The 13,706-nt window shown below is 39.8% G+C and overlaps 2 protein-coding genes and 1 pseudogene across 4 annotated transcripts; all 3 read right to left on the bottom strand.

Moving 5' to 3' along the window:
- Positions 1 to 189: 189 nt before the first annotated feature.
- LOC117536650 lies at positions 190 to 5,133 on the bottom strand (annotated as a pseudogene).
- A 1,586-nt stretch (positions 5,134 to 6,719) lies between these two features.
- LOC117536677 (serine/arginine-rich splicing factor 10-like) lies at positions 6,720 to 11,498 on the bottom strand. Of its 3 annotated transcripts, none has more exons than XM_034201635.1 (6): positions 11,324 to 11,498; positions 10,075 to 10,179; positions 9,030 to 9,133; positions 8,265 to 8,436; positions 8,130 to 8,183; positions 6,720 to 7,670 (listed from the first exon to the last, which is right to left on the bottom strand). In XM_034201635.1, the coding sequence occupies exons 1-6, from the start codon at positions 11,386 to 11,388 to the stop codon at positions 7,454 to 7,456; spliced, it is 717 nt and encodes a 238-aa protein (XP_034057526.1). In that variant the 5' UTR covers positions 11,389 to 11,498; the 3' UTR covers positions 6,720 to 7,453. The 3 variants fall into 3 exon arrangements, with proteins under 3 accessions (XP_034057526.1, XP_034057528.1, XP_034057527.1); XM_034201637.1 differs by lacking the exon at positions 10,075 to 10,179 and adding an exon at positions 9,615 to 9,914 and having other exon boundaries at positions 9,030 to 9,136; positions 11,324 to 11,477; XM_034201636.1 differs by lacking the exons at positions 10,075 to 10,179; positions 11,324 to 11,498 and adding an exon at positions 9,615 to 10,064 and having other exon boundaries at positions 9,030 to 9,136.
- Positions 11,499 to 11,996: 498 nt separating this feature from the next.
- LOC117536682 (fatty acid-binding protein, liver-like) lies at positions 11,997 to 13,531 on the bottom strand. Its single transcript, XM_034201650.1, has 4 exons — positions 13,450 to 13,531; positions 13,203 to 13,375; positions 12,419 to 12,508; positions 11,997 to 12,121 (listed from the first exon to the last, which is right to left on the bottom strand). Exons 1-4 carry the CDS (start codon positions 13,526 to 13,528, stop codon positions 12,071 to 12,073), a joined length of 393 nt encoding a protein of 130 aa, XP_034057541.1. The 5' UTR covers positions 13,529 to 13,531; the 3' UTR covers positions 11,997 to 12,070.
- Between the last annotated feature and the right edge of the window lie 175 nt (positions 13,532 to 13,706).

Genomic DNA, 13,706 nt, shown 5'->3' with positions numbered 1-13,706 from the left:
TCATACAAAATATATAACTCAGAGGTCGCAGTTTGTGTGAAGGGAAATTAAAGTCTGATAAATGATGCATCTTTTATCATTGTCACTACAAATATATTTAGCACTTAATTGGGACATTTTGTTGAACGTTCCTTCTGCCTGAGTTTAATTCAATCTGACAGCATCAACGATTTTAAAAGTATCCCGTTGTGCAACGGCACATTGTGACCTGAAACAATTTATAGATTTGTGCTTCAGTTTTCCACTGCCCTCTAATCATTCAGACAGAGCTGCTGCGCCTAATCAAATCATTAAATGTCCATTTAATATCTCTAACAGACGTGTTGAAGTAACAAAACAAAACATTCCATTGTAATCTGACCCAAAATGTAAAGGCTTTTCATTGGTCTAATAACTGTAATCTCCTAAATGGGTAACAAAGGCTTTTTTTCCGCTTGTTAAATGTCTCTCAGGAGTATAATACATAACATTCCCAAATGAAAATGTTTAGTTGTGTACTTAAGTTATCACAAATGCTTCCAAAAAATGTTGAAACCTTAAGAAATCGTTTTTTTCAAGGTAACGGTCTGTTTGCCGCATCTGTAATGGCGTCGCAATCCGATTTTTGCATGCGTCATTGTTTTTTTCAGAAGCTGTCATAAATATACTTTTTATCCAGTTGAAGCATAATTTTTACAATACACTTTGTAGATCTGCTCTTTTCAACTCTGTATTTGAATTGGATAAAGGATGTTAGTCAGTGGACGTCTGAACCTTAAGTCAAACAAACTGAGCTAATGTTAGCCAATACGTTCATCAAACCTGACTGTAGAAACTACAAACACAGATTCAATGTAAGACTGCTTTATTAAGTCTTTTCATTGGTTTTTCTCAGTGGGTCCGTTTGTTTTGAACAATAGGAAAGCTCTGCGGATAATTCGGCTTCCAGTGAACCCCTCCTGAACGATGAAAAAAAGCCGAATCCTGTCCGCAAGGATCCATCGATACTTCACAACCAAATTCGTCACATTTTTTATTGAGAGATATCTAGTGGCAAAAAACGATATCTTGTGTGTTTTTGTGTGAAGTGAAGGAATATAGCGTTCAAACAACTTGCATCCACACATGGCTTATTGAGAGTTTGTGTCGCCATGTCGGAGCCAACGGTTTATATTTGCAGATCAGTTGGAGCTCTTCTGCTGCTGCCACTGCTGGCCGCTGACACTCTGCGGTTTGGAGAGGAGGCGGGGGGGCTGTTACTCTCCCTGCTGTGTCGGGACACTGAGCTCAGCTCCCCCGCAGAGTCCGGGCTCTGAGACCTGCTCGGCCTCTTAATGTCGGATTTAGAGAGGATTCTGGCTCGGGGTCCCACGCAGCTGCTGCGGAGCTTCACGCTGCTGTTGTTCCCGTGGTAGGAGTCACTGTCCGAGCCGTTCCCCTCCACCAGAGTGGAGCAGTTCCACGGTGGACTGACCCTCCGAGACTTCCTCACAATGCCTGACAGCGCTGCGCATGACGAGGGGTCAGCTACGGGGAGGGTGGGGTACTCAGAGGCGGCACACTCCATGTCCCCGTGGTTGGGTTCCTCTGGCTCTTCCTGTTTGTCTGCAGGAGGGGAACGCGTCTCGCTGCTCGTGTTGTTGGAGTTGCTGTTTTGCTCCGTGGGGCTCGGCACCCCCTCCTTGCCGTCCTTGTGACCGTCCGGCTTTGCAACCGGGTCCCCTTTTATTGGGACGAAGGCAGATGAGGCGTTCAGGAGAGGGTAGGTGGGTCCGTTGCCCTGCTTCTCCAACAGCAACGTGTACCCGCATGGTGCCGTGGGGATGGCACTCTTGCGACTCGCAGATGTGCCAATGCAAACCTGATGCACGACAGAGTTCTTCTTTGACTTGTCGACGTAATAATCGTCCATGTCGTCTTTCAGATGAGGGTAGTAGGACAGGATGCCCTTCTTGAGCTTCTTGAATCCCAGGTGCATGATCTCCAGAATGCTGAGGAAGAGGGAGATGCAGGCGATGCTCTGCATGAAGATCATGAACACAGTTTTCTCGGTGGGCCTGGACACGAAGCAGTCCACCACATTCGGGCATGGCTCCCTCTCACACTTGAACAGAGGCTTCAGGCGGTTTCCGTACAGAAAGTACTGCACCACCATGAAGCTGACCTCCACCACGGAGCGGGTCATAATGTGGACCAGGTAGGTGCACAGCAGAGAGCCTCTCAGCGGAGCTTTGTTGAGCTTCCCCTGCTCCAGCTGCTTCATCTCCTTCTCCATCCTCCTCCGCACCTCCACCAGCTCCACGTCCACCGCCTCCAGCTCCCGGCGGAGAGCCACCTTCTTGCAATGGCGCTCCTTCTCCAGAGCCCGCAGCTGGTAGATGGCGTGGCCCATGTACACCAGGGAGGGGGAAGACACAAAGATGACCTGCAGCACCCAGTAGCGGATGAGGGAAATGGGGAAGGCCTGGTCGTAGCAGACGTTTCGACAGCCAGGTTGATCCGTGTTGCAGATGAAGTCCGACTGCTCGTCGTTCCACACGTCCTCCGCTGCCACGCCCAGCACCAACATCCGGAATATGAAGAGGATGGTCAGCCAGATCTTGCCGACCATGGTGGAGTGGATGTGCACCTCCTCCAAAATCCCCCCGAGGAAGTTCCAGTCTCCCATTTTTTATATTAGCAGTTCTGTAAAAAAACAAACAAGGTAAAGCCTAATAGATAATGGATTTTTGGGGGAGATTATGGTATGGCTAACTGGGGTTTTTTTAAATCAGAAAGTGATAATGTTTTTTGTAAAGACACATCATAGGCCAACTATCTTGAAGCCAAACCCTAGATTTGTAGTTTATATAACAAACTAACACACTTTGTTATAGAGTGTAGAAGGTATCAAATAGTGTAATTTAGTATTTTGTGAATAATGGGAATAATTGACTTCATTAAGGTGAATCATTAAGTTTATAGTCCAACCATTACTTAAATGTTGGGGCCAATAACAATGTTGATATTTGGGTGTTAAAAAAGTCTGATTGCTCTATAAATAACAATGTATTTTTTTTTTTACGAATTTTGATCAAGATACTACGATGGCCAAGGTTGGCCAATTCAATCTACTCTATCATACATCTTCAAATATAATCTAATAACATATAAAAGATTGTACCTTCTGGAAAAATCTCAGGGATTAGAAAGTTCTTTTTGATGGATATTTCCAAAAATGAACCTGCTATGTTCTAATATGCCCCTTTTTTCACCAACCAACATTTATTCAACATTTAACAACATCAAAGATATTAGAATAGTATTAATTCTCTTACCTATCATCTTGGATATGAAATGTAACGAAGGCTTAATGCTGCTGAACACAATCCTACGAGTACATCTTCTATCTTCTGCATCCTCTTCTAAACAAAGGACAAAACTGGCAAACAGCCGCCACTGGATAAAAGCAAATGATCCCTGACAACTTATAGCCTGTCAGAGACAATTCAATCGATACTGTTGTGATGCTCTGTTGCCATTTCCCTCGCAGCAGAATGAATGGAGTGACTGCCAGTTCCTGCGAGTCATTAGGGGTGAGCTGAAGGGGTTTGTGTCCCTGAACTTGTTGGAATGCAGATAGGACAGAACAGGATGCACAGGGATGGGAATCTTCATCTGAGAGCCTTAAAGGTGGATTATGAAATACATAAAGGAGAGGTTTTAGAAGCGTTATATAGAAATATTGGTTAAATGCTAGATATCCCGTACTTATTACAAAGGAAGAAATGTTGCACTAGACAGCAATGAGCAGTGAAGCTCACAGGTCTGTTACTGCAGTGTTGGATAATGTGGGTGGTTTGACCTGGGCTGGGTCACACATTATTGTTTAATAGGTCAAACTAGATGTCCTTCTTGATGGCTTTCCAATATAATTAAACTAAATCAGTAATCATGACCTGATCATTTAAGATTATCCACAGATTTTGATGTGAGCAGAAAATAAATTGAACTATTCCGATCCCAGGTCCTGCAATCAACATGTTGATTTCTCCTTGGGCAAGATACCTAACCCTACATTTCTCAGTGTGTGAATGTTAGTTTCTCTGAGCAGGTGGAACCTTGTATCCAGTCTGTATGGGTTGTGATGAATGGGTAAATGAGGACTTGTAGAATGTAAAGGCGCTTTGAGGGGTCGTTAAGACTGGATAAAGCGCTATATAAATGCAGTCCATTTAGCTAAGGGCTCCTTTACTGCAGCTCATCTGAGATAAAGCTCAGCAGAGGACGCCATTCATGTTTACATCAGACTGATATCTCCAACACTCTCGGATTAAAAATTAACCAATTTAGGTTAAGAAACAGCACTACAGGAAGGACCTTTTTTAAAACTTTTTGATTGTGGGGGGAATTGTCCCTTTAAGATGACACTTCTGTTTAAAGAATGACTTACATTTGTAAATAATCAGAATTATTGCAGACATATTTAAGATCAATTGATCAATTGATTCAGGCTAGTCCCACTGTGCGTTTGCTAAGACACAGAACGGCGGATGGGAAATCCACAGATGTTCAACAACACAAGAATACAGATTGGCCTCCTTTTTGTATGACTATAGTTAAGAACTTAACTCTGTTATTGTTCAGCCTCCATTTGTACGTCTTCTTATCTGTCAGATATAACTACAGTATGAATAAAGTATTATCTTGCTTCCGTTTGTCCTCTATTTGTAAGCTAACCTTTGCTTTAAAGCAGCTATTCCTGACAGACTCCCATCAAGCCTCCATGCTGCGTTTGTACTTGTTTAATCAATGTTCCTTTTTTCGATGCAGGGATCAATGAGACACGTCTGATTTCATACATGGTTGCCTCGTCACTGTGAATCTAATTTAAGCTGTTTTTCCCAGCTACTGGTCCATTAAAAGGAAATCAATATCCATGGCTGGACTGGTTGTTTTCCATGCAGACGCCCAAAAACTGTAGTTCAAACTTATTCTCATACAACCAAAACTAGTACTACACATCAGGCTGTTAGAGAGGAGGGGAAACTCTGTGCAAAAATGTATCTCAAAACACTGAGATGAAATTGCACTTTATGCACTTTTCTTCTCCCTTTGTCGAATCCAACAAACTTTTTGGTTTAAAGCTCACCTATTATGCTATATTTGAACAATATATTATAGGGCCGGCAGTGGCTCAGTCAGTAGGGTCTTGGACTGTGAGCCGTAGGGTCCACGACCAGACCTAAATATGAAGTGTGGACTGCTACTTGGAGAGGTCCAAGTTCACCTCCTGCCCTGCCGTGGTGCCCTTGAGCAAGGCACCGGACAACCCCCCCCACTCCCAGTGCTCCCCGGGCGCTGTGCAATAGCTGCCCATAGATTCCTGGTACTAGGATGGGTTAAATGCAGAGGCCAAATGTCACTGTGTGTGCCCTGCCTGTGTGACCATTAAAGAGGGTTTTATCCCTCCCAATATTATTATTATTATATCTATACAAAACATGTCTATGAAGTGTTTTGCTCAACATACCAAACAGATCACTCACCCATTGTAGAATGGCCTCTATTTCAGCCCTGTTACTATAGTGCTGATTCTGGGTCCGTAGCTTTAAAGGTCCCATGTCATGGTCATTTCTACTGATCATAATTCCATTGTTGAGGTCTACTAGAATAGATTTACATTGTTCAATGTTCCAAACTCACATTGGTTTCTCATACAGCATCTCTGTAAAGTATGTGTATTCACTCTCTGTCCTAAATGGCTTGTTGGAGTTAGCGACGCTTGCTAATGTAAACACAGAATATTTTACTTCCAAAACACGTTGCGCATTGTTTCTGATAGGTTGGGCCGTGGGCGGAACTTTGCTAGGAGTTCATTGTAAAGCCAGCCCACATGTTAATGTCGTTATGAACGCACAAAATCTGGGTCAGCTCTGTTGTACCCCTGTTTAAAGAGATGTGGGTACGGAGGAAAAGAGAGAGGGTTGTATTTTCTGACACTTTGTGAGTCTCCTTACACACTGGGGACACATTTATGTATAAAATACATCAAAAAGTGCATTTTGCATGATAGGTGACCTTTAATAGCTGTAGGTTAACACAAGCTTAAGAGATGTTCAAGTTTTGTTCACTGACTTAAAAATGTAAGTGAATTCCCCACTCCTGATGATAACCACGTTCTTAAAAAGGGTGGTTGCTATACAGTAGCTAAATGAGACTGCATTTTTGTTATAACAGTTAATTGGACATTTTGTTTTATCTTATTCTATTTTATGCATTTCTTTTTGTATTTGTCCCTGCAACTTTCTAGCACCATTATGTCAATAGCATTATAATGTTTTTCTTAAATCCATTTTAATATTATATTTTTGCACTGTTGGAGGAGCCTGGGGTTTAAGTTGTATTGCCAAAATAAAAATCTGGGTTAAGACAAGTGGAGGTGAAGTCATGTGTTCATGGTTTAGGTTGTATATGGTTGTCTTCACCTTCTAGTGATTGCATTTAAGCTACAAAGTGTTTATCACAAGTGTATATTTTAGAATTATCTTGATGGGGAAAAAAGTGTCAGCAAAATAAACTTTTGTTTGCCACAACACTTTGCTTTTTGGTTGAGGGAGCCAGTGCTAAATTCCAGCACTTTTCTATCTCGTTTTATTTAGTTTTCCTAAATAAAGTATGGCTTGGCATTATAACATTAAACTCACAGTAAACCAATTTGTCTGTACAAGCAGAGTTTACAAACTGAAGTCAAGAACGGATTCCTTATACTGAACGTTATCCATTTATTACTGAAAATAACAGTTTCTTCATCATAAAGGTAGAAGATTAGGAGATTAAACATGCAGTGACGGGATTAAATGAAAAACCATCAACACGGCAGAGTAAACACCAAGAGAAAACTTTTGTTCCAAAAATAAAATACCTTTTGAAAACGGTACAGAAAACACACAACATTTAAACAGATTAATGTACATTTTAAACAGCTTGTGGTTTACGTCAATGGTCGATAACATCTTAACACTTTAGGACCATAGCAGCGAATCTGTGTATTTTACTCGCAGTACTTTCATACTTGACGCTACAGCTCAGTTCAGCAGTCAAGTTTAAAGTAAATGATTTGCGTTAAGACACACAGAAACGATGGTTTGGTTCGTCACCAAATTCAATTTTAAATACTGAATGTTATTTTTTGAAAAAATGGATGCATAGGGATTAGAAAACAAAATGACTAATAACAGTATATAAAAAAGATAATTATTCCTGGGCGACTAGCACTGAAACCTGTTTCATATTTATATCGGGGGGAATCTCACCAATACAATTTTATAAAACCAAGCGAAGGACCGACATTTTTCTTAAAACGGAGCTGCGAAAACAAGCTTTCTACAAATGGTTCAGCGGACGTTACATTCATGTCAAAACAAACATTTGACAAATGAACCAACTCGGGTGCATCTGACATAACGGCGGATAAAGGAGGGGGGGTACTTTCCTAGCGTCCTCCTGACTTACGTCCGGCCCAGGATCTGGACCGGGAACGAGAGCGTGATCTTGAAGCGGAGCGGGACTTGGAGCGGGTTGGGGAGTGGGCCCGTCGCACTTCTTCCTCGGGGTAATGGGAAGACGATGAAGGGTTGGCGTTCTCTCGTGGAGATGCAGATTTGGAGCGAGATCTCGCTCTGGACTCTCTTCGAGGCCTCTGCCGGTATCTAAAGACACAATGAGAACGTTTAGGGCCCAGTACTATTATACTATAGCAGGGATAGAAACAACCTGGAGCCATTGAGTCTAAAATAGCCTGAGTCACACATTAACTAAGGGGAAGCTATTTTCCCTAAGGCACTCTTTGCGATTACATTTGCTATTTACATATCTTTGTTTTGGACCCAATAAATTCACAATATTCAGGAACATTATACCAAACAAGTAGCCCTCCATATTACTCTCTATGCTTCAGGAAGCCATCAGTCCTAACATTGTTTGAGACCCATGACTAAGACACTTATGATTATCTACATTTCCAGGCACTAAAGATAACTGTCCTGTACATTCAGTTTTTCCTCTGACTTCACTAACAGTATCACTTCACGATAAGTCTGTGTATTTGTACAGTAATACAGACAGCAGCATGATCAAGAAAGTAGGAAATAAAGAGAAAGAAGATGTACCTCTCATTCTCACGACTCCTGCTTCTTCCTCTGCCATACACCTGTCCACGAGATCTGAACAGACATGAATAGATTGTTTTTCCTTTTAAAGAAACATGTAAGTACAAGTCTTAGACTGCTCAGAGAGAAACTCACTCTCGAGGACTCTCCGATCGCCTGCGATGGCGATCATAAGAGGGGCTGCGTGATCTGTACCGCTCGTTGCTGCGGCTACGCGAACGCCTGCGCCGGCTGTCCCGATCGTGGTCGTCGTATCGAGACGATCTGCCTGGAGAATGCCTCTCCTTTGTCTTCATCTGATTTGGTGCTGAGAATAAAAACAGTGATCAGAAGGTTACATTTCCGAGAACAAAACACAAAAGGCTCAATGTATTTGTTTATTACTGACGTTGTTACACTATAATGCTAGTCTTTATGCTATCATTAAGCTTTTACAGTGCTGCCATCTACCATCTGTACATTGACTCATACCTACAATCTAGGTCTGTCAGTATTAATACATTTACTATCTCTTTTAGTCATTTAGAAACGCTGGATGATTGCTGTTCAGGTGATCATACAGTAAATGTACCACTGTGTAATGGTGTAAAAAGTTAAATCTGAATTTTAAAAAACATTCTATATCCCGGGGAAATTAGGTTTCGTAAATGTTGTTTGATTTTTAGAATGAAATGCAATGAAAGACAAAAAAAATAATAAAAAAAATACGTAAGCATGTGCAATAAATACATATGATAAGATATTAACAACTTTTTTTAATTCAAAATGTCCGATAAAATAAAAATAATAAGGAACGCTCTGAGGGAGGTACAATTCTGACTGCAAAAACACATTCTATCAAAGTCTACAGTATTTTATGGAATCAACAAATAAAAAGGTACAATAGAGTTGAACACTTACTCTTTCTGTCACCCTGGGCAAACTGGATTTCAATCTGCCGGCCACAAACCCACTTCCTGTCCAGACTGTGAAGAGCGTCCTCTGCATCACGCACATCCTCAAATATGCTGAGTGGTTAAGGGTTTTCTTTTGATCACAGTTTTAGTCAGGCCACACAAATTCAAAGTGTTTTCTTCCTTTCACAATGAAGTAGTAATTTAAGAAAATAAACTTTTATATCATTATTTTTTCTCTCTTTATAAGAAAAATGGCATTCATTACATTTGCATGGCCTGACTTATAACACAAAACATTTAAGAAAAAAGCACAAACTATTATTTCTTATTATAGTTTAGCAAGAGAAAAAACAACAAACAAAATACACTCAGTTATTTTTTGTAGAGATAAAAGATGAAGCATTTTCAAACACATGTAATCATTGTGAGGGATCAGGTCTACAAATACAAATCAAATACATTCAATTATTGATTACATTTCTTGATCATAATGAAAACACAAATGTCATTTATATCACAAGGAAAGATGATTTTGTTGTCAGATTTGTGAATTTGTCTTGTGAGGATACAAATAATTCAGACTTGTTACCTTTGCCCATGCTTGACTTTGAACTTCATTTTGATCTTTACACTCTTTAATCGACTCCCACAGAGACTCTGGACTGCTGCTTGCCTTTTCCTCTTTAACCTCTTTTTCTTTTCCCAATTCTTTGCCGCCATATCCAAGATTTGTCTCCGTTCCCTTTTCCTCTTCATGCTTTACTTTCTCTTTTCAACCTTTTCCCTCCCTCTGATCCTGAAGGTCTGTGAGACTTGTCTTTACAGCTATTCTACACGGGTCTTTGTTACTCTTTGTGGCCGGTTCCACAACTGGATGCTTTAACATTTTCTGAAGCAATAACAGAAAAATAAGTGCGTTAGATATTCAATCAAAAATAAATACATGAAATAATGTCACAAAAAAAGCACATCTTCTCAGCTGAAAAGGAAATTAAAATGTTTTGTTAGCAGGAGCACCAACACAGTAAACACTCATTGGGAAAGGATATTGAATGTATGCAAATCCTCTTGGTCGGCGTGTATGGAAGTCAAGTGGGATGTAGACATCTACTACAGGCCCATAGCGGCCAAACTCACGCCGCAAATCCTCAGGCCTGAACACCGTAAATAAAAATATGACTCAACTGACCATCAGAGGAAGCTCTAACTATATCATCACTCAGCAGCAGCTGGGAGAACAGCTGTTCAGAGGGCTCAATAGGGACAGTTCACCCCAAAACACTAAAGATCTGTCTGACCTCTTAACTGGTGACAGATCCAGCTGTACAAGGTTTCTGTGTTATTGCTCTCAGTTCGGCTGCAGCTTAGGAACTTTATTTATTCTAGAGGTTGCTTTTGTTTTACAATTATGTTGCGTTTTGGCGTGAACTGAACCTTTAAGATGTGTACAGTATTTTCTTTAGCATGAAATTCAAGGTTAGAAATCACTAAGTCTAAAAAAGTGACATATGTCGAGACGGTTGCTCCATTCACACTAGATTTTTTGGAGGAGTACTTGGATTTACCTTTGTGTATTGTAATGTGTGAGATCAGCACACAGTGAGATATTTGTAGTCATTAGTAGATGTTCAGCAGAGAGGTTAAGGTAATTGTTGACAGTGTTTTGGTGATTTTCAGGCTGCAGAAGAAACTTTTCAAACGAAAATGCATAATTTTGTTGTCCTATCCTTTCAATTTGTCTTGCTGTTTTTATAGGTATTTTATATTTGAGGACGGAAAAAGCAAATAAGCTTAATTTAATGTATATAACCCTAAAGACGTTACAGACCATAACAGACTTTAAAAGAATAACGGTTAACTGAAATAACGGTTTGTGACATAGCGGTTAGTTGGGCTTGATAACAACTTTTAACCATATTAAATAATACGTTTAAATAGTTTTGCCTGCAAATCACCAAAACATGTAATATTACTGAACTATTGTTTATAAGTAAGCTAACGTAGCTTTATTTACGTTAGCTAATTTATACACATGAACCGTGCAACAGAAACGGAATGTAAACAAAGATACAGTACCGACATATGACATATTAACATAGACACCTTATTACAGATTGGCCTAACTATGAGCAGCAGCTAATACATATTTCACACATAAAGCGCCTCTGCACGTTGGTTAAACGTAACTTGAAGCTTCTGCGAGGAGGCTAACGTTAGCAGCTACGCTAAGTCAGTTAGCTGCCGTTAATATGAGTAAGTTAGCGCTTGATAGCTGACTTTCTCCGAGTGTTGACTCACCTGGACTCATCGGAGATGTTTCTGACGAACAAAGACGAGCATGGGGGCCTCATGTATTTGGCCATAAAGTTACACTCACTATGCAGAAGAAATGGTTTTTTGAAGGAAACAAAAATCTGCTGCAGCAAAAATATGTTGGGCGCATGCGCAGTTGGAGGGCGCCTTTTGGTTCTTCTTCTCAAACAAACGGGGGGAATAAAAACCTACAGCGTCCTCTGCTGTTCACCTGCAGCTGTGGCAGAAACAATCAATTCTTTATTTTTTTTTAAAAAGATGTCGAAAAAGTAAATGTAACCACACAGTAAAACTCTTCTACGTCAAGTAAATGCGATGTATTTAAAACATAACTCAAGTATTACTAAGTTAACAGAAGAGATTGAAAGTCTTTGTGTTGCACGTCCAGACATATTTTTTTAAGACAAAATATTGTAAATAAAAGTAAATTAAAAACTGAAACCTCAGACAAAGGTAGAAGAGTAAAAGGTATGATATTTGTCTCTGAGATGTCGTGAAGTAGAGGCCTAACGTAGCATAAAATGGTATGGTATAGCAGCTTACATTTGCACTTGATTGATGTACTTAGTTTCTTTCCACCACTGAATAAAAACACACACTTTGGTTTATTTCATCATTCAAATGTATTCATAAAGGTATTATTTATGAATGAAAGTTATTTATTATTATTATTTATTTTATGTGCTATCCACATGGTTCCCTGCTTAAAGTAGCTTCAGCTTCAGGCCTGGATCAGGCTCGTTTGCTTCTGCAGATGAAATTTACATCGCCAGCAGTGATAGTCTGGAACAGAGAGAAAGCAGAGACAGAAAGGAAACAATTTCATGTTAAAAAAAAAAAACTGACACAATTAGTGTGAACTGGAAGAATAGCTGAGTGGATACAGGGTTAGGATTTGTTGTAACAAAACGGTGGCATTAAACAGAGAACAACAGAAAATGCAACCGTTAAATCCATCTTTAACTGTTGCAAAAACCTTCCTTTATTTGTTTAATTTTCTTTGAAGATCATGTGTCATTAAATCTAAGTTTATTTCTAACACTGAATCCCTGGGTTTGTAAAATAATGAAGGCCACTGACCTCCACCATGTCATCTCCTTGGAGCTCTCGGACAGCAGTGAACTTTTCAGCTTCAGCGATCAGCTTCCCGTTCTTCTCTCTGACAGTGCACTGGTCAATCATAATTTTTTTTATCTATCATGATATTGCACACCACTAAACAATAATATCACTTTTTAGAACAACACACTGCATCCACTTTTATTTCAGATATAGGCTACTGTACATATTGTGTGTTAGTCATTTGTCATATACTTGTATGTATTTCCTTTTTTGTACATTATATTTCTTGTTTACATGTTTAATCCTTCAATAGGTTTCAGAAGTCTTTAAAATATTTCTCAATATTCTATTCTCTTTTCCATTACCATTTTTTTTTTTCTCTCACTGTGTTTATGTATGCACAGTTATACACTAAGAAAATGCCTTGTGTGTGAAAACCTACATGGCAATAAACAAATGATGATGATCTAATTCTCAGCGATTTAGCAATCAATAACAAATACATGCCAAAACAGTATAATGTAAGTTAAAGCTTTTCTTTTACTTCCCATCAAAACCCCATCAATCTGCCTTAGATGGCCATCATTTAAATAGCATTGTCTCTGATCTCTGATATATTTTCATGAATCAGATTACATTAACTGCTAGCTGCTTGAAAAACTGGATTTTTACCTAAAATTGCACAAAAACTATAGCCTCACTGTAATATACTGACACAAGCCTACCAAGTCTAAAGACTGATTTTCAGGGTTTAATTCTGACATCATCAGCTCACATGATGCACGAAGAGTTAAACGTTTACCTTAAACTTCCTGCCATCCGCCACGGTCATCTCGGACTCCTTGCCGAGCCTGAATGAGTGAACTCTGGTGCCAAGGGGAGTCTTCATGGTGTAGGTGAAGTCTGAGCCCTTCCGCTCAATCACCAACACCGGTTTGACATCCTTTCGCATTTTGATAATCATTTCAGGTGCACCTTAAAAGGAAAAATAATATATGATGTATGCATTCATAAGAAAATACATTCTCTAAATATGAAAATATACTCACCCATGACTTTTAAGAAGCCCTCAAGGTTTTCCTCAGAATAAACCTTCCAGGTGCCGCAGAAATCCATGCTGCTGGTCATGATGCTTGCCTAAAGATGTTTGTTGTACAAGTTATCAAACTCTCATATTACACACACTGCTGGTTGGTATGTTGGGGACTTCAAATCCCTGTTATTTAGACTCAAGTTTCCAATGAGAGGCAAGGTGGGCTGAACAACATAACTCACTTATAAATGAAATACGGTAGGAGGGTGCATG

Source organism: Gymnodraco acuticeps, unplaced genomic scaffold (assembly GCF_902827175.1).
Source record: "Gymnodraco acuticeps unplaced genomic scaffold, fGymAcu1.1, whole genome shotgun sequence".
Classification (NCBI taxonomy): Eukaryota; Metazoa; Chordata; class Actinopteri; order Perciformes; family Bathydraconidae; genus Gymnodraco; species Gymnodraco acuticeps.
The sequence above is the reverse complement of the archived record's forward strand: the minus strand, read 5'-3'. Positions and strand labels throughout refer to the sequence as shown.

Coding starts and splice junctions, on each gene's coding strand:
- LOC117536682 (XM_034201650.1), bottom strand. CDS start 13,528: ATGACCAGCAGCATGGATTTCTGCGGCACCTGGAAGGTTTATTCTGAG. Junction 13,376..13,449: donor GGGCTTCTTAAAAGTCATGG/GTGAGTATATTT, acceptor TTTCCTTTTAAG/GTGCACCTGAAATGATTATC. Junction 12,122..12,418: donor AAGGAGATGACATGGTGGAG/GTCAGTGGCCTT, acceptor TCTCTGTTCCAG/ACTATCACTGCTGGCGATGT.
- LOC117536677 (XM_034201635.1), bottom strand. CDS start 11,388: ATGGCCAAATACATGAGGCCCCCATGCTCGTCTTTGTTCGTCAGAAAC. Junction 9,134..10,074: donor AGAGGATTTGCATACATTCA/ATATCCTTTCCC, acceptor ACCACTCAGCAT/ATTTGAGGATGTGCGTGATG. Junction 8,437..9,029: donor TGCCCAGGGTGACAGAAAGA/GTAAGTGTTCAA, acceptor TTTTATTCTCAG/CACCAAATCAGATGAAGACA.